This window comes from Cyprinodon tularosa, unplaced genomic scaffold, assembly GCF_016077235.1.
Source record: "Cyprinodon tularosa strain WSP-4 unplaced genomic scaffold, ASM1607723v1 ctg239, whole genome shotgun sequence".
NCBI classification, from domain to species: domain Eukaryota; kingdom Metazoa; phylum Chordata; class Actinopteri; order Cyprinodontiformes; family Cyprinodontidae; genus Cyprinodon; species Cyprinodon tularosa.
The window spans coordinates 952,997-972,121 of NW_024038892.1; the positions used below are offsets into that span (position 1 = coordinate 952,997).

A 19,125-nucleotide genomic window follows, 5' to 3' on the forward strand; every position below is an offset into this window, starting at 1 on the left:
TTCATTCTCAAATGTTTGTAACAAGAGCCTGCATGCCCAGGTTCCTGATTTTATACACCAGTAGCCATGGAAGTGAAAACCTGATTCCAATAACTTGAATTCCCTCAGACTGCCACAGGGTGTCACTGGTGAGACCCACAAATTTACAGATACTGGATTCCTTTTAGTTTTTTTAACCAAAGATTTTTTAAGATTTTTTTTCAGGTCCAGCCAGGGGCAGTAGTTTGTGTCTTTACAGGAGAATATATGTAACATTTAAAGAATGTTGCTCAGTTCCACGGTAAAGTTCAAAGCTTGATTTATTTATGAATGACAGACTTCTTCCAAAAAAGCGCAACAGAAAAACATAATTAAAATCTTAAAACTGCATAGGTTGACATGGATTCTCACCACAGCCTCAAATACTTTAACACAATTTGTCTATTTCTCTACATGTAAAAAAAAAAAAGAGCCACTTTAACTATTACATTCAGGTCAGTATTTCATTTTTGGCAGAACACACAACATTTCAAAGAGCAGGTTGGCCCCAGTCAAGGCAGTGTTTCCTGGTAAAGGGGGATAGAAGCAGATATCAAAACAGCGAAATATAGAAAGTGGAAAAAAAAAAAAAATTTGAATAGGCTCTTCTGTGTAAAATACCTGTAGTGTCATAGGGAGGAGAAACTTCCACTAGATCACATCCGACAAGGTTGAGCCCCCGACAGCCTCGGATAATTTCAACTCCCTAAAATTAAGAAGGTTTAAGATTATATTTTGGTGTTTGAGAAAAAAAAAATCACATTCTAAAAATGTGCTTTTCTTGAAAACAGTTACTTTAATAAAGTAATAAAAACAACATAGTTAGACTTCATGAGCTGGATACAGCTATGGAGAGCTGTTTCATTCAAAATTAAATAATTAGATAAATACATGAATAAATACAATTCTGTTATTGATAAATTGTTAATAAATATACTATAAAATGTCACCTTTAAAGATTTTTTAACTAACTTACAATGTCACAAAGCAATTGGGTATCGGGTTAAGAAATAAATGTCAATGAAAATTCTATTATTAGTAATATATTATCAGTAACTAAATCAATCTTAAAAAAAAAAAGATATAAATGTATCTATTTGATTTTACTTCATAGTGAAATGTATTTATTTTATTAAATATTTATAAATGTGTCAATAGCAGTTTTTATTTAGGTATTTATTAATTGAAAGCTAGCATAGAATAGAAATATATTTTATTGTCTACAGCAAAAAGTCTAATGGCAGCAAACAGGAAACTAAACAAACAAAAAAAAACTATAAACTGACTTAGATAAACCATGGAATAACTTAAGATGGGTCTAAATATCCAACCTTCTGACCAATGATAATGGCTGCAATTTACATCTACCTGTATGGGAGTGAGTCCTGCAATCTCTGGGGTTCCTGTTCCAGGTGCAAAACCTGGATCTAGAGCATCGATGTCAAAACTGAGGTAGACTGGACCCCTGCCCATCTGGGCCCTGACCTCGGTCATTAGAGGAGTGAGAGACTTGAACCAGCACTCTTCCACCTGGACCACACGGAAACCCTGCAGAAACGGAAACGGGTTAGCATGACATCTTCACCTGATAAACAGAAAGGATGCAGCTAATCTGGATAGCGCAGACGATCAGAGATGCTTTGATATGAATGCCTGGGAGTATATTAACCGGGTTCACACATTTAACTGTTTACCGTAATCCAAATGAGCAGGATCCTCTCATATTTTATACAAGTTCTAAAAAATGTTAAATTGAAGAGATTTTTGAAAAATCACAGAAGGAAGGAAAGAAGAAGAGAAGGTAAGAAAGAAGGATATGATGAAGGAAAAAATAGAATGCAAAAGGAAAGGCTGAAAGAAAACAAAAGAAAGAATTTAGGTGTGAGAATAAAGAGTAAATGAATAGGGGGAATGTAAAAGAAACAAACAAAACGGAAACAAGCAGTAAGCAGGGAGTGATAGAAGATACAAGGAGTAAATGGAATGAAGGAATGATAGAAGAGACGAATGAAATAATACAAATATTAGAAAAAAAAGGAAATAACAGAGGAGAGAAATAAAAAAAGAGGAAGGAAACAATTGAATAGCAGTGATACAAAAGAAAACAGAGAACAAAGAATGAGGGAACAAATGAAAAGAAAAGCGGAAAAAAATGTAGGACGCAAAGATATAAAAAAAAAAAAAAAAAGGTTCTTAGGTACAAACACTTCACAGCACCAGACTGCACTGAACTAAACCTCCAAACCACTGATTAGTGACATTTCTAACACTGTTACTGGTAATGCGGTGAAACTATCACATTAATAGAATCCCAGACTGTACCTGGGCCCGACTCCACTCATAGGAGTCGGCTGAGTAACCCGACCCTCGCAGGCCAATCTGAACCACCCTCTGACAGTCCAGGAGCCCCTCCTCCACACAGCGTCTGAACGGAGTCCCATGGCCGATCTTCTCCCCAAGAACCACGTCACTGGTGTCAGCGTGAGCATCCACATGGACCAAGCCCACAGGGCCGTACCTGAGTCAACAAAGAAAAACCAGCCAAAGGATTCAAGAGATGTTGGAAGATACAGTGATTATTTGTGATTTAAAAAAAAGTCCAGCACTGTTTTGGTGCAAAACTTGGTGCAATAATTCAATCTGTGATTTTAAAGGTTTTAAATCAAAGTAGATATTAAATCATTTTTTAGCTTTTATATTTTCTACCATTCTTGACTTCCAAAAATTCAATGTGGCTATAAACACCACAAACAGATGTCTAACAGTCATAAATAAATGTAATTAAAATATTTGCTTTCACAGAAGAGAAAGAATCCCAAAAAACTTAGTTTTATAAAAAAAATAAGAGAGATTACAATATATAAAAATGTATTCACGTTTTTCAGTTTGAGGCCTATTTGAAGCTTTGATTGCAAAGATCCCTTTATGCCAGACTGAGTCCTGCAAAGAGATCTGTAAGGCTACGTTCACACTGCAGCCTGAAGTGACCCAAATATGATTTTGTTTTTGCTCATACACTCACCGGCCACTTTATTAGGTACCCCATGCTAGTAACGGGTTGGACCCCCTTTTGCCTTCAGAACTGCCTCAATTCTTTGTGGCATAGATTCAACAAAGTGCTGGAAGCATTCCTCAGGGAGTTTGGTCCATATTGACATGATGGCATCACACAGTTGCCGCAGATTTGTCGGCTGCACATCCATGATGCGAATCTCCCGTTCCACCACATCCCAAAGATGCTCTATTGGATTGAGATCTGGTGACTGTGGAGGCCATTTGAGTACAGTGAACTTATTGTCATGTTCAAGAAACCAGTCTGAGATGATTCCAGCTTTATGACATGGCGCATTATCCTGCTGAAAGTAGCCTTCAGAAGTTGGGTACATTGTGGTCATAAAGGGATGGACATGGTCAGCAACAATACTCAGGTAGGCTGTGGCATTGCAACGATGCTCAATTGGTACCAAGGGGCCCAAAGAGTGCCAAGAAAATATTCCCCACACCATGACACCACCACCACCAGCCTGAACCGTTGATACAAGGCAGGATGGATCCATGCTTTCATGTTGTAGACGCCAAATTCTGACCCTACCATCCGAATGTCGCAGCAGAAATCGAGACTCATCAGACCAGGCAACGTTTTTCCAATCTTCTATTGTCCAATTTCGATGAGCTTGTACAAATTGTAGCCTCAGTTTCCTGTTCTTAGCTGAAAGGAGTGGCACCTGGTGTGGTCTTCTGCTGCTGTAGCCCATCTGCCTCAAGGTTCGACATACTGTGGGTTCAGAGATGCTCTTCTGCCCACCTTGGTTGTAACGGGTGGTTATTTGAGTCACTGTTGCCCTTCTATCAGCTCGAACCAGTCTGACCATTCTCCTCTGACCTCTGGCATCAACAAGGCATTTCCACCCACAGAACTGCCGCTCACTGGATGTAGGGCTGCAACTAACGATTATTTTAAAAATCGATGAATCGGGCGATTATTTTTTCGATTAATCGATGAATCGGACAAAAAATATTTTTATTTTATTATATATATATATATATATATATATTATATTTTTTTCCAAAATAAACATTTTAGACAGAACAAACAAGCACACAAGTACAGGTTGCTCATTAACTGTACTGGTGCAATATGAAAAATAAATGTTTGTGTTAAAACTACGCAAACTTACATGAGAAATGTAGCTGTACATCCACAAAATATAGGGTACTTTGTTTCATAAAGTGCATAAAAAGACATTTTTGTTTTCTAAAGCCCCTAAGGGGTTCAAACAATAGGCCCCCCCATTTCAACAAATGAGTTTGTTTTTTTTTACTAGAAGAGTTCTGCCTTTTAAGACAGGAAAGTATAGCAGTTAAAGTTGCTACTTGAGAAAATACTGAACCATAGAGATAAAAATAGCCCTGTGATTCAAATTATAAATTGTATTTGGAATAAAAATGAGAGAACTAGGGGTGATAAAAAACACATCCTCCAAAGACAGATATTTACATGGGAATGTGGCAGATAATTAATTGACATATTACTGATCTTGCTGGATTTTATACTTTACTTAAATAAATTGCAGGATCTTCTTTACTTTATCTTTGCCAGAAGATTTAAACTTCAAAAGCCTTTCCCTCATAATTTGCAAGATAATTTATTTATAAAGGCTATTTTAATTATTGTGATCAATTTGCACCGTCAATCCCGGCACATGCGCGCTTCATTTGCAGTCTGGACGCTGAAACAGGCTGCAGCGGGATGCTTCTCCAAGTACATCCTGCGGCTCTGATTGCAGCGATGAGAGAGATTCCTGCGGGAGAACGGGGTTGGGAGGGGGGAGGCGCCCCACGGCAGCAGCTGCCGCTGGAGGACAAGATTAGGAACGATACATGCTTTCACGTAAGAGTCTCCAAAAGCCGCCAGTAACACCGTAAAAAGTCGCCAGATTTGTCGCTAGTCACTTTTTAAAAAAAAAATAGTCGCTGGAGGGGTCTGAAAAGTCGCTAAATATAGCGACTAAGTCGCTGAGTTGGAAACACTGCGCACATGCGGCGCTGACTCGCTCTGCAGTATCTTTTTTTTTCTTCCCCCGTTTCAGTCAAGTGGCAGTGATAATGGCGGCAGCGGATGACGCATTAATCGCGCGACACAACTAATCGATGATGAAATTCGTTGCCAACGCTTTTAAAAGTCGATTTTTATCGATTTTATCGATTCGTTGTTGCAGCCCTAACTGGATGTTTTTTCTTTTTCGGACCATTCTCTGTAAACCCTAGAGATGGTTGTGCGTGAAAATCCCAGTAGATCAGCAGTTTCTGAAATACTCAGACCAGCACTTCTTGCACCAACAATCATGCCACGTTCAAAGTCACTCAAATCACCTTTCTTCCCCACACTGATGCTCGGTTTGAACTGCAGGAGATTGTCTTGACCATGTCTACATGCCTAAATGCACTGAGTTGCAGCCATGTGATTGGCTGCTTAGAAATTAAGTGTTAACGAGCAGTTGGACAGGTGTACCTAATAAAGTGGCCGGTGAGTGTATATGTGACCTATATCTGATCTTTTCTTGTGACTCTGAATAACAGAAACCATTATTTTCAAATGCGATGGATATGTGGTTCTAAATCTGATACATATATGATCTTTTCAAATGTGACCTCTGTCTGCAAAGCAAGACAAGTTTCTACCAGGAATTTATTTTTCAATTTTTTCTTAAACGGTTACATGTAAACCTTTGTTGGACAGCCTTAAAAATCGTCATCTCATTCATCCTCTAGAAATGATGCACACTTACTTCTCAGCAACAGCTTGCAGTATTGGGTACGCGATTGTGTGATCGCCACCTGCAGATAACAAGATGTTCTTAATATCTGAGCTACAAAAGAGCCTGCTATGCATTTCGAAGGACCATTTAAGTTAATGATTACTGCACAGTCGAGTCAGAGCTGGTCTCCAGATGCTATAAATCATTCACTAAGTTATTGTTTTCTGCAAACCCGAGCAGACAGTAGATAAAGTGTATTTGCGCTTTGTGTCTCTCAGCTTTTCTCACCCATAGTCAGAGGGATGCAGCCCGTGGACAGGATCTTTCTGTAGGCCTCTCTGATGCGTTTGCAGGTGTCTTTCAAATCATACACGTTAACGTTTATGTCCCCGATGTCGGCAACCATCAGGCACTCGTAAGGCGCCGCCCTGGTGCCGCTGTTGTAAGCCCTGAGCAGAGCAGATTCCACTCTGATCTGCCGTGGACCAAACCTGTGGAGCATGTGAAAAGACTAGACATTAACAATACGCAGTTTAACCAAATAATGTGAGACCATGGGTAAAGTCTTTTGCTAAAAAAGTTGTAAATTAATTTATTAAATGTATTGCCATTTATTTAGAGCACATTTTGTGAGCAATTCCAGACTCTATATCATAGATTGGCCTCTAAAAGGTTAATGAGAGTGTGAGCTGGCTTTAGTCAATTGGGAGGGCTAACTATGATTCTGATGAAGTCTTTGGCAGCTCCCAATACACTAGACCACAGCAAGCATAAGTTTATTTGATATATTTAGACCAAACTAAAGATATACAGGCTGGATTTGCTCACACAATTTGCTGTAAATAAATTTAAAAACACCATTCTGAAATTATTTCTGCCTTCCCAGTAATAATCTTGACTTTAGAGTAAAAGAAAATGAAGTTGTTTTATTTTGCTTAGTGAGAAACAACTAATACGCTAATTAACTAGCCTCTCTAGGTCTGTTCAGAACCAGAATCTCCTTCTTTCTGGGTCCATTCAGAACCAGAACCTGTTCCCCTCTGGGTCCGTTCAGAACCACCTCCTCATCTGTGTTCATTCAGAACCAGAATGTCTTCCTGGAATTAATAGGCTAATTAATTAGTGAGAAACAGCTAATTGTGTATATTTAATGGAGGCCCATATAATTTATTATATATTTATTAAATAAAGTATATATTTATTTCCAGGTTCAATAAGGATTTCATTAGTTATTTGTTTATTGTATTGCTGAACTCGTCATCCTTTTACCAAATAATTACAGGTCATTTTATTGTTGACTATTTGTTGTTTTTTAAGAAAAGTAAATGGAGCTCTGTTTTTGTTTGCGTCTGTGTGCTTTAAAAATGTAGAAACAAGGGATGCATCTTTAACCCCCCAGTTCTTCTTCGCTCAGTGTAAAATATGATCGAAGAAAGCCGCTCCAACACTTGAAATGCACCCGTATTACAGACGTTATAGTAAAAAAAAAATCAAGAAAAAAAAGCCTACAGCTTGTACTGACTTCCGGTTTTCAAAATAGTAGTGGAGGCAAGGTTTTGAAGTCGAAAAGGTATCAGGTATGATATATTAATATCTATTACAAATATATATTTAGAGATTTGATATGCTGGGCAGGATTCACAGTCATCCAGGTCATAGTCGCCACTCAAGACATTTTGAGCTGAGAAAGCTTCCTGGATGGGAAGCAAAATGTCTTCAAATTTGAAAATCAAAGTTCAACGTTTTTTTTTTTTGTTTTTTTTTTTTTTTTACTTTGTTAGAGATTTGTCATGCAAAAATAAAATATGCAACTTTAAAAGACAGTGGGGTGCTATGACCCCACAAAGGTTTGGATCGAATTGATCATATGACCAGGAAGCTATTGAGCAAAAGGATATTTCCATATAAAAGTTTAATTTTAAATAATTTGAGATTTGAAATCGATAAATAAAAGCCTTAACTCTTGAAGATAATCGAGTGCTATGATTCAACACTGATTTTGCGTCAAATAAGCAACCTGGAAGCTTCTGAGCTAAAAGCTTACAAACTAATGAAAAATCATTCGAGGTTTGAAGTGCAAAAATAAAAACAATAACTTAAAAATGCATAAATGTGGATATTAATAGATTTAAATAAATATATATTTTTTTGCAGATTGATTATTGATAAAAGTAGATAATGACAATGTACAATACGCTCGTCCCAGAACTTAAACCTGAAAGAATTTTGTCCACTATACCTTTCATTTACATAGATGTTTACATAGATGTCATAGATGTTTAAATATATGCCTGTATTTGTTAGGCTGCAGGAAAGAATAGTTTGTCTTTATTTAGACAATATGGATGTTGTTCGTGTGCCTGTTGGAGCAGTGTAGATTGACCCTGAGGTTCTGGTGCCTTTTGCCCCCCCTCAATGTACATTGGATATTGACTGGCCGCCCTTATAAAAAATTTCTGGCTACGCCTCTGTTCACGCAATCCTCTGGGAAGAAAATTATTATGCAGTGCAGGAGCGTTAAAACTGTTACACCAGATAATTAAGGGACAAATGGCACCTTGCTCCGGGCCGGTTAGAAGTCCCAGTATCAATCGGAACACCAACAAACGCTGCGTCCAGCCCGTCGGCCGTCTCCTGGTAAGGCAGCTTGGCCATGGTGGGGATCCCGGAGACCCGAGCGACAAACTCGGCGCTCGGTGGAACATTGTAACGGCTCCCGGAGCTTCTCCTGCTCTGCGTCAAACAGCCCCCGGTTCGACTGCTGCGCTGAGCCGAAGCCTGCCGCGACGATAAGGGGATTTTCACAGCCGCAGCTCGAGTTCTACAGAAGTTTCTCCAAAGTAGAAACATTTTGTTGACTTTAGTCTCCTGTAAATGAGTGAAACAGTCATGTGCCAAAGGCCAGGCCAGGCTGAATTCATATCTGCTGCGTTTGGGTTTATATTTAAGCTCGTAAATTTTAAACCTGCCTCTAAACTAAAGGAGGACACAGAAATGCACTGTAATTACGGTATCTGAAAATGACAAAATATCGCATTAAGTTTAATATTTAAATGCTAAATGAATCAGAAGAATTTATATTACAGTAGATGGTAGATAATATATTTTCCTCAATTATATGCCTGTAATTCTTAAAGGAATAGTACACCCAAAACATGATTAGCCTTCATTTTCTACTCACCCCCATGCTGAACAACACTCTGGAGTACTTTTTTGATATCTCAAATGCATCTGGAGATCTGGGAGGCTTCTTGCTGTCTGCTGACATTCAAATAATGGAGGTCTATGGTGACCGAGACAGAAAGGTCCATAAAAGTCCACAAAAAACGTGTTAATATTCCTCCATACTGCTCGTCCAATGTATTCCAAGTGTCCTGAGTGGGTAGCATCCAGAATTTACTCGAAACGAAGTCATTTAGAATGTTTTTAGAGCATAAACAGTAGTGTATAGGATTTCCTGAAAGCGCGCACATGCGTGCTCACGACGCTACGGAAGCCGGCAGACAAACCAGATGAAAGTGCGCATTCAGCGTCTGCTCTGCCAATAATGCAAGCGTAGAAGAAGAAATGTGCTGTTTACCTGTGCAAAGAAAGAAACAACGAAAGAAAAATGTCTGAGGACTTCAGTGTTGAGGAAGAGCATGAGTTCTTTGCCGAGCTGAATGCGCTGGTTTGGTCTGCCGGCTTCCGTAGCGTCGTGAGTGCGCATGTGTGCGCTTTCAGGAAATCCTATACACTACTGTTTATGCTCTTAAAACATTCTAAATGACTTCGTTTCGAGTAAATTCTGGATGCTACCCACTCAGGACACTTGGAATACATTGGACGAGCAGTATGGAGGACTATTGACACGTTTTTTGTGGACTTTTATGGACCTTTCTGTCTCGGTCACCATAGACCTCCATTATTTGAATGTCAGCAGACAGCAAGAAGCCTCCCAGATCTCCAGATGCATTTGAGATATCAAAAAAGTACTCCAGAGTGTTGTTCAGCATGGGGGTGAGTAGAAAATGAAGGCTAATCATGTTTTGGGTGTACTATTCCTTTAACAATACGACAGTATCTGAATGCAGCAAAAGTTTAATCTGCAGATGGAAAAGCCACTTTATATAACAAGTCACATTGTCATTTTCACATGTGATTTTAAATCGTTTAAATTAGGGGTTTGTTAAAACATTTAAACTTTTGTCCTATATACAATTTTTTTTGTTTTTTTTTATTTTGACTTTTTTTATTTGGAACCTGTGCTTTAATGGAGATATAATGTGGCATGCCCCAGCAATTAGTTTGTGAGATCTAAAAAAGACCAACATGTCAACCTCCTTATAGTTTAAAAAGAACAAAAAAGAACAACATTTGGTTTTTGGATAGGCATTGTTAAAGTCTAAAATCAAATTGTTTAATTTCATTATGGGTTCTATTTGTTTAAAAAATAATTAAATTGTAATACTTGTAGATGTTGTTGGTTTATGTTGTTGCTGTCATTGCTTGATGTCTATGTTGCTCATATATATGTTGAATATGATTTAGGTCTACAACTAAGGATTATTTTGCAAATCGATTAATCTGTCGATTATTTTTTCTATTAATAGATTAACATCTGATAGCCAAAGGTTCCTTAAGAAAATATCTTATCTAAATTAAAGGGAAGTGCCATTTTTTTTTTTTTTTTTTTTTTTTTACATTGGGCCCTTGATAGAATTTTTTTTACGGTAAATCAATCTAAATGTATTGTCTCTTAAGATTACACTTGTTGTGAATTGATGCTGTATAAATAAACTTATTTGAAAAAAATTACCAGTTTAGTTATTTGTTATGTGATTTGATTTTTGTTTGTGGAAATCTGGATTTGCCTTCCCTCTGAGCAACGCTCAGTACCTTCAGGCCTTGTTGGTTCTCCCTCTACTTTTAGTGGGAATGTTCTGGGTTGTGTCCTCCAGAACAAAAAAAAAAAAAAAAGATCTGTCTTCATTTTAATCTTCTGATTTTAATCTGTTGAATAGAAACTGAAACAACTTAAATTTTCTCACATTGTTATTTAGTCAATTAAACCTAGATGGAACCTGAATGTGTGTTTTTGGGTCAACACTTCACACTACCGTAATCAATGCTAACCTTTACTAACATGCTGCTGCTTTTGATGGTGGTCCTTCATAGAGAGCTTCTGTTAATAAGCTTTGGACTCTTCATGGCTCCTGCTTTAGTTTGGATCTTACCAATGTTTCAGTTCGGCTTGAGTTTTCCCATCTGACTTTACATACCTACCCACCTACTTCTCCTCTAGCTGAAATAAACAATCACACTGCCTTTCTCTGTCCTGACTTCAATCATTTGGCTACAACTCTCTTGGCTGTTATTATCCATCCATCTTCTATCACACTGTATCCCAGCTGGGGTACTGGTGCCTATCTCCAGCTGTCTATTGGCAAGAGGCAGGGTACACACTCACACCTAAGGAGAATGTAGAGAAGCCAATAAACCTAACAGTCATGTTTTTGGACTGCGGGAGTAAGCCAGAGTACACGGAGAGAACCCATGCATGCACAGGGAGAACATGCAAACTCCATGCAGAAAAAAACCTGGGCTTGGAATTGAACCCAGAACCTTCTTGCTGCTAGGCAGCAGTGCTACCCACTCTACCACTAAGCTACCACTAATTATATAACTCAAACTTTGAAAATTAGTTCATGGTGATATCAGGGCTGTGAACTCTCACCCATTGGGAGTGAGATTCACCCACCTCAGTGTCTTCACACACTCTCACTCCATATTCCCAATTTCTTACGCAATAAAAATTTATTAAAACTCAACTCCGTTCCACTCATGTATAAAAATACCATGATGATCAAAATCAATTCTGCGTTTTTAATACGTTAGTGCTAACAGACAAGGACTAGCCAGGTTCATATCCAGTCCGTATTCCCACCTATTCACTGTGTCAGATATTGAACAAAGACTGCTGTTACGAGGTATGTCATTTTAATTTTTATCTTATCTCATCTGCACTAGTATAATTCTCTTTGTAAATTATTGGAGATTTTAAGCAATCTAGTACTTGAGTAAATATGGATAAAATCTATAGCAGCTTGCAAGTCAATTGAGAAACGGCACCAGATTTATGCTGTGCGCTCCCATTCTCACCAAGTCCAGACTTGCCTGCGTTCTTGACTGTGATTTGATGAATTGAGAAACTTTTTGTCTTTTTTGGGGGGGGAACTTTATTTAAACAAAGTAAATACAAACCGGTAAGGCAATAGCAACTGTACAAATCTGTGAAAGGCATAGTAGAGGCATATTTAAAAATAGAAGTATAAGGCATTATTGATAAGGAAAAAAAAATTTATAAAAAGGAAGCACGATCTGTTCTACGCATGCCACATCAGGTAACATGCGCATGAGCGACCAGATATACATCTATGTCATCCTCGAATTTATTTTGTTAAAAAGACCTAAATAATGTTTTCCCTCCCCAAAAATAGTAAACGTACTAAAATATGTGTTAAAGGTTAATAATGTATTTCCTGAAAAAATAAATGCCTTTAAATCCTTTCTGTTTTCTCACTCGTCTCTGTCCGATCTGCACCAGAAACTTCCGGTGGTACATTTTTTTGGCTTTGGATTTAAACAAAAATTTAGTCTTTTTGAGTTTATGTTTTCGTTTCTTTTTAATCGTATGCTATAAAGTGAATAATCTAAATAAAGAAATAACTAAAATGCAGATAAACATTTCGCCGGACTACTCTGAGCATGTCTGATGATGACGTCAGAGAAGCAGTTTAATGAAGAAAATGTAAAAATGCATAAACATTGTCTCACAAAAGTCATGACACATTTTTTTTTACAGATGTTTATTAGTATCCTTTAGTGAGTTGAGGATAGAAAGAAATACTTTTAGTACCATTATTACATTATTTATGGACACCCGGATCTATTCGTGCATGCGCAGAACGGATCGTGCTTCCGGGACGGACACTCCACACCAGTTGGTGGCGGTAATGCTCGCCTTTCAAGTCGTTTTTGCCAACCTCCAGTTAACAACACAGGAAGAAGAAGAACTTTGCTTCCTCCGTTAACTTCCCACACCTTCGTTGCTAATGCTGCCTGCAGTCCGCAGCTCCTTTCCACCGCGATAATGTCACACTGTTGCATAAATGGTTGCAATAACCGTTACAAACCGGGAACAAGAATCAATTTCTACAGAATTCCCAACGGGACACGTCAGTTTCATATCGACAGGAAGCGTTTATGGATAGAGGCGATTGAACGAGCCAATGGGAGCAGCGAGGGAATTACTTCAGCGGATCGCATCTGTGGCGCTCATTTCATCACAGGTAACTCATCGGGCATATAACAATGTGACAAGTCTCTGAAATATTTCTCTATATTTTTATTGTATTTGTTTTTAAAGGACAGGCTTCTACGGATCCAGAAAGGCCTAATTTCGTTCCAACCTTGTTTGCATGCACCAAACTACGTCAGAGTAAAAGGTAAGATGCATTGCATGTTTTTAATACGGTAACTACAGTTTGTAATAAAATATTAGATTTTTTTCCTTTGAAATAGTTAATGACTGGCGTGTATAATTAATTCTTTTGTAATTTTTTTTAAGTGTAAAATTTTTTAAGGTGCACACTTTTTTGTCATTTTAGTGAAATAAAGTCAAGCAGACAGTGAGAGTGTTTGTGCAAATTGGGCAAAAATGAGCAAAATGAAAGGTGTTAGTCATTTTTATTCAAACATAATAATTTTCCACATTCTTTTGGCTTTAATGGGGTTGGAAGTGGTGTTCAACCAATCTTTTGGCTAAACCGACCTAATTTGGCAGCGTTTTTACCAAATCTATATTTTTACTAGGGCAGACCAATGCAAATTAATCTCATTAGCCAAAATAATTAAGTATAATCGCAACATTCAAAAGTCAAAGGTGGGTCTTGAACCATCAACCTCAGGATTTAGTGTCTGTCTTATAGATGACGTCACTAATGTTGTTAACTGTTTAATGGCGAAAATGCTACTTAACATTGATGTTCCAACTCTGTCAGGTGGCTTGCTGAGATTTTGATCATTACATTGTTTATTCTAACCAAAATAGTTTTAAGCAGCTAGATTTGTTGGAAAAACAACCGTGCTTTGGTGGCGAAGTATGACCCATGTACAGAGGCCTTATGCTGCGTTCACACCGGGGGCAGCTGGCGCGACAGAAGCAGCGAGTTTACATGCAAAGTCAATGGTTGACGCGCGTCAAGGCGCAGCAAAAAGTCCCGCGGCGCGTTTCGAGCAGCAAGCGCAGCGCGTCTGAGCAGCTGAAGCAGCGCGTCGGGCGCGTTTTGGCATCTGACGCGCGTGACGCGCCGCAAACGCGTTGCTGCTCGAGATGGAAAAATTGAATTTTTGCTGCTCGACGCGCCGCGTCAACCAATCAGAGAAGCTGATCTGGGAGCTGGCTGGGAGAGAGACACAGTGCTGATGACACAGACCGCTCTGATTACTCCTCTTAAACAGTTTATTAGCGCATAATTAACTTAAAATATATACATCTGCCGGCAGAATATGTTGGCTTTTATTATTCTGGTGCCTGCAGATCGGATTATTTAGATGAAAAACACCTACCAGCCACCGCGGTAAACCGCGAGGAGGTGACCCAGCCAGAGGCTGCTGATGAATGGATTCCTTCTGTCGGCGCACCGCCGGTATGTGGGGGTCTGAGCGGCTCCGACAGAAATAACATTGGGAGGCAGGATTGTAATCTGGATGAACTGACTGCACTGATGAAGTTTTCAGGTGTATTTTCTCACTTAAAAACATAATAAAACTACTTTATTCCCACTGATCACAGCAAATATAGCTTCAAGGCAGAGAAAGGATAGTGAAGCTCCGCCCAACGCGCGTCAGACACACTTTTGGACCGCGCAGCGAGAGCAGCAAAGCTGCTTCAGACGCGCGTCAGAATTCACTGGTACAAGCAGCAAAAATGAAGCAGCAGACGCGATTTTGCTGCTTTTGCTGCCCCCGGTGTGAACGCAGCATTAGTCCTCGACGCGGCCGACCTGGGTTCGAATCCAACCTGTGGTCCTTTACCTCATTTCTCTCCCCCCTCTCTCATACTCCCTTTCCTGTCAGCCTGCTGTCCGCAAAACGAGCCACTAGTGCTGTAAAAACAAAACAAAAGAATAAATAAATCTGACTTCCATTGATTTTTGTGTGGTTTGTTGTCAGCACATTCAACTTTGTCCTGAATTTACAAAAGTTTTCTGGAATCTGCTTAAGTACCTCTTTTTGGTATCCATCGTCACTAACTCATTGTACGTAACTGTTATGGTTTTAATCTACGCTCTGGGTTACCCATAATTCCAAGTCATAGTGTAAAAACTAAAATACTCAAATACTTTGTTCTTTTAAGATCTTTATTGCGGTTTGAAACATTTTATATGAGTGTATTATTTACCAACCGTCTAATGAACTATACACAGTTATTAACATAGTAATAAAAGCACCACTGTCTGCTTTGCTAATAGTATCATGTTTAAACAGCTCACCATCATGTTGAAATCTGGCATGGGTTGCGGTATAAATACGGACTGGTGCGGTCGGTCACTTCAGTATCAGGTGGGATTAAGAGGAACTTTTTGCATCATTACATCTGCAAAGAGACGTCCTAGTCTACAATTGGGTAGACTAGGACGTGGTGTCAGTGATGGGGCCCCTAAGAGGTTGTGGGGCAGTAAGCAACTGCTGTCTTTCTTTACCAATATTTATGCCATAGATCTTCCTCCAAATATTATCTATTAAATTCAAATTGGATCTGCGATTACTTTTAGTCAGAAGGAACGGGTTTGTACAAAACATAAGACTCCACCAAAGTAAAATCTTTCTATGTTATGAATCATTTTAGGATTAACTGTTGGCATCAAACTAACCTCACGTTTTAAACACTTGTATATATTATTTAAATCATTTCATTTAATTTTTTTTTAAACATTTTCCTTTCTTTTTCAAAGGCTTTCAAAGGGAACCAAAACAACAACAACAACAATAAGAGGGTGTGCAAAGACCAGAAGCCAGGCTATTTTGCCAGAGGATTCAGTCACAAAAAGAAACCCAACTGCATCGAAAGAGCATGCAAAGGCTGTAAACACAACTACATCGAAAGAGCATGCAAAGGCAGTAAACACAACTACATCGAAAGAGCATGCAAAGGCTGCAAACCCAACTACACTGAAAGAGCATGCAAAGGCTGCAAACCCAACTACACTGAAAGAGCATGCAAAAGCTGCAAACACAAATCCACTGAAAGAGCATGCAAAGGCTGCAAATCCAACTACATTGAAAGAGCATGCAAAGGCTGCAAATCCAACTACATCGAAAGAGCATGCAAAGGCTGCAAATCCAACTACATCGAAAGAGCATGCAAAGGCTGTAAATCCAACTACACTGAAAGAGCATGCAAAGGCAAACACATCAACAGTGGCAGAAAATCCAGTGACCAAAAACACTCCAACCGTAAAAGAGGATGCAGGAACAGAAAACAAGCCTTCCCTGATAGAAGATGAAGAGATGCAAATATCGCCAACCCAACCTGCATCTGAGTCTCCTTTGAACCATCAGACCTTTACCGTGATGGAAATTGGAGATGAATTTGTACCTGAAGTGCAGTCTTCATTGTCCACATCGGCATCAAAGGTAGCAAACAACCCCTTTTTATTATGTTTACTTTGTATGTTCAGCACTTACAGCCTTGCTAATTTTGTAATCTTTGAATATTTTATTCTTCTTTCACTATATCAATGAAGCTGTGTTTTTTTTGGCATCTATCCATCTAGGAAGAAGAAGCAGAAGACAAGAAGATCTACAATGAAGACCAAACTGCACCTAAAAAAATCAAACTTGAGAACAAATACATCCTAAAAATACCTCCTCACTACAGAGACATCTTAAAACTAGATCGAAAACCTGTTGTTCTCCTAAAGCCCTTGGTTCCTCCACAAGATGTCTCTCAGGCGGATCTGAACGATCAGACATTGACTGAAGCATCAGAGAAAGAGTGTGAAGAAGGAAACATGTGTCAGACAGGTTTAACTGAGTCCTCTTTAGTAACCAAGGATCATTCATCCTTTCCATGTAACATGTGTGATCGAACTTTTAGTACAAGTCACTACCTGAAGCGCCACAAACTGCTTCACGTTCGAGATGTGAGGAAGTGCCTCAGGTGCGGCGCTCTCTTCTGCCGCCGCCACAACCACGTTTTGTTCCAGACACGATCAGAGCCTCTACCAGTGTCTGAGGAGAGTTCCTCCAGCAGCGAGGATGAATCTTTAAACAGTGATTCAAACACAGAAAACGGACAAACAAGCGAAACAACAGAAACGGCTGATAAGACTTTGAGTATACAGACTAATGCCCCTCCAAGCAGTCCTGCTTTCACAAACTCGCCTGTACTGACAGTTTCTCCTCTGACAAACACCAGAAAACCTCTGCTGGAGTCAGTAAAGCCTGCTGCTGTGCCCCGTCCACCCTCTCCGATCTTCAAAGTCCCAAATAACCAAGCAACCGTGTTTCAGATCAAACCGCTCCGGTTGGGTCCCTCACCTTCTTTGATGCAACCAAATGTCCAACAACCGCAACTCCCATCTTCACTGAAGGTCTTTTCGAGTGAACACCTCACCTCAGCTCTGCTTGATGTTCAGAGAAATTACGAATACATTTTAGGAAAGTCTAAAACGGAAGTCCAAGTCAAGGAGGAGCCAGAGGATCCAAGTCAGATCTGCCCTGTTGAGGAGCCCGTCACTCGTGTCAAATTGGAGAAAATTGCGTATGACCTGGAGATGGTAATTTAACCTAAAGCTGCTAAAAGAACCTACTCTGGGTGATCATTAAATGCCCAATTAAAGTGTATGCTAATTTGCATATCTTTACATATTTTTGATACGGATCTGCTTTTTTATGTATTACACTTCACTGAACAAATAGGCATTCTGTCTTAGTTTTTTTTTTTTTATTTGTAGCATCATATTCATCCAGTTTTCTGCACACAGCTAACATTAGATACAGTTTTATATACAGGAGATTCTCATTTCAGTCTTCTATCTACCTCAGCTAGCTGTTCACAAGTAGAAATTGCGTGTTTTACTGCAGATCTGTGCTGCTTTTGGACATAAGTACAAACATGCCTATTATCTAGTATTAAGCTTGTATTCAGAGGCATGTGTTCCTTCCAGCAAATGTCTTTAAGATCAGCTGTAAACTTCTTCTCTACCTTCTACAGCAATAAAGCAAACTTTGTGCATTTTGGCTCTGACTGAATTCTACATATAAAAAAAAAACTGCTTCATTGCCCTTGATTTGTTTTTTTGTTGTAAATAATGCTTCCCTGTGTAGAACATAACACATCAACCATCTTAATTAATCATCTCATTAATGTGTTTCATGGAGTTTTCCAGATTTTTTTTTCCTTGGCAAGGAAAGTGCTGCACAGTGGGTAGCACTGCTGCCTTGCAGCAGGAAGGTTCCGGGTTCAATTTCCGGTCTGGGGTTTTCTGCATGGACTTTGCATGTTCTCCCTGTGCATGTGTAGGTTCTCTCTGGGTACTCCGACTTCCTCCGTCAGTCCAAAAAAATGACTGTTGTGACTCCTGAGGTTTAAGTTTGTGTGTGAATAGTTGTTCATCTCTCTGTTGCAATAGACTTGCAACCTGTCCAGGGTGTACCCGCCTTGACAGCTAGAGATAGGCACCAGTGACCCCAGCCAGGATAGGCGTGACAAAAAATTGATCAATGTTTCTAGAAGTTGAGTTAAATGCAAAGTCAATTTTTTTTTTTCTAAAATACACAAATATCAATCTCCCTTAGGATGTGGTCTGTACCTTTTTTGAATATACTAAATAAAAAGGTATAATGGATCAATAAATGTTAGATTTCCAGTGTTTGGTTATTTTATATTTATAGTGCATGCTTAACTCTGGCCTAATGTGATAATTCATTTAAACTGTTTTGGCATTCTCAGAATAGTAGTTGCCCTCCTTGGCTTTATTTTTATAGTATTGTTGCTTTGCTCGGCATTAAGTTAAGATTATAAAGCTATTAGTGTTAAGTGATTTTTTTTTTTATACACAGAATCCCAATTCTACATTTTTTTTTTTTTTTTTTTTTTTACTGCATCTTTCGGTTACATTTGTATTATTCATCAAGACTGACCGGATATTATTCGTTTGGTTAAATAAATTATTAAAGGCCAGAGGGCCTTCCTGTGTAACCTCCATCAGCCAGAGGTGCACCTGACTCCCATCTGCAAGCTGTACGCGTCCAATTGGTTTGGCTCTCACTAGCAGACGTCTCTGATTGGATGATTCAC

At 39.0% G+C, this 19,125-nt stretch overlaps 2 protein-coding genes across 4 annotated transcripts; one reads left to right on the plus strand and one right to left on the minus strand.

The window, feature by feature from the left end:
• Positions 1–281: 281 nt before the first annotated feature.
• agmat (agmatine ureohydrolase (agmatinase)) lies at positions 282–8,701 on the minus strand. Its single transcript, XM_038287326.1, has 7 exons — positions 8,335–8,701; positions 6,066–6,268; positions 5,808–5,856; positions 2,341–2,536; positions 1,387–1,566; positions 640–724; positions 282–545 (listed from the first exon to the last, which is right to left on the minus strand). Exons 1-7 carry the CDS (start codon positions 8,625–8,627, stop codon positions 475–477), a joined length of 1,077 nt encoding a protein of 358 aa, XP_038143254.1. The 5' UTR covers positions 8,628–8,701; the 3' UTR covers positions 282–474.
• A 4,112-nt stretch (positions 8,702–12,813) lies between these two features.
• Positions 12,814–18,060, plus strand: LOC119785034. 3 transcript variants are annotated; one of them, XM_038287422.1, is made up of 5 exons: positions 12,814–13,108; positions 13,186–13,264; positions 15,776–16,013; positions 16,227–16,457; positions 16,598–18,060. In XM_038287422.1, the coding sequence occupies exons 1-5, from the start codon at positions 12,910–12,912 to the stop codon at positions 17,609–17,611; spliced, it is 1,761 nt and encodes a 586-aa protein (XP_038143350.1). In that variant the 5' UTR covers positions 12,814–12,909; the 3' UTR covers positions 17,612–18,060. The 3 variants fall into 3 exon arrangements, with proteins under 3 accessions (XP_038143350.1, XP_038143348.1, XP_038143349.1); XM_038287420.1 differs by having other exon boundaries at positions 15,776–16,457; XM_038287421.1 differs by having other exon boundaries at positions 12,900–13,108; positions 13,191–13,264; positions 15,776–16,457.
• The last annotated feature ends 1,065 nt before the right edge of the window (positions 18,061–19,125 follow it).

Bases quoted from the DNA above. Each gene is read 5' to 3' on its own strand.
- LOC119785034 (XM_038287420.1), top strand. From the start codon at position 12,910: ATGTCACACTGTTGCATAAATGGTTGCAATAACCGTTACAAACCGGGA. The intron at 13,109-13,185 runs GTAACTCATCGG...TTGTTTTTAAAG, and splicing joins TGGCGCTCATTTCATCACAG to GACAGGCTTCTACGGATCCA. The intron at 16,458-16,597 runs GTAGCAAACAAC...CTATCCATCTAG, and splicing joins TGTCCACATCGGCATCAAAG to GAAGAAGAAGCAGAAGACAA.
- agmat (XM_038287326.1), bottom strand. From the start codon at position 8,627: ATGTTTCTACTTTGGAGAAACTTCTGTAGAACTCGAGCTGCGGCTGTG. The intron at 5,857-6,065 runs GTGAGAAAAGCT...TGTTATCTGCAG, and splicing joins CTGCATCCCTCTGACTATGG to GTGGCGATCACACAATCGCG. The intron at 1,567-2,340 runs GTACAGTCTGGG...CCGTTTCTGCAG, and splicing joins ATGAGTGGAGTCGGGCCCAG to GGTTTCCGTGTGGTCCAGGT.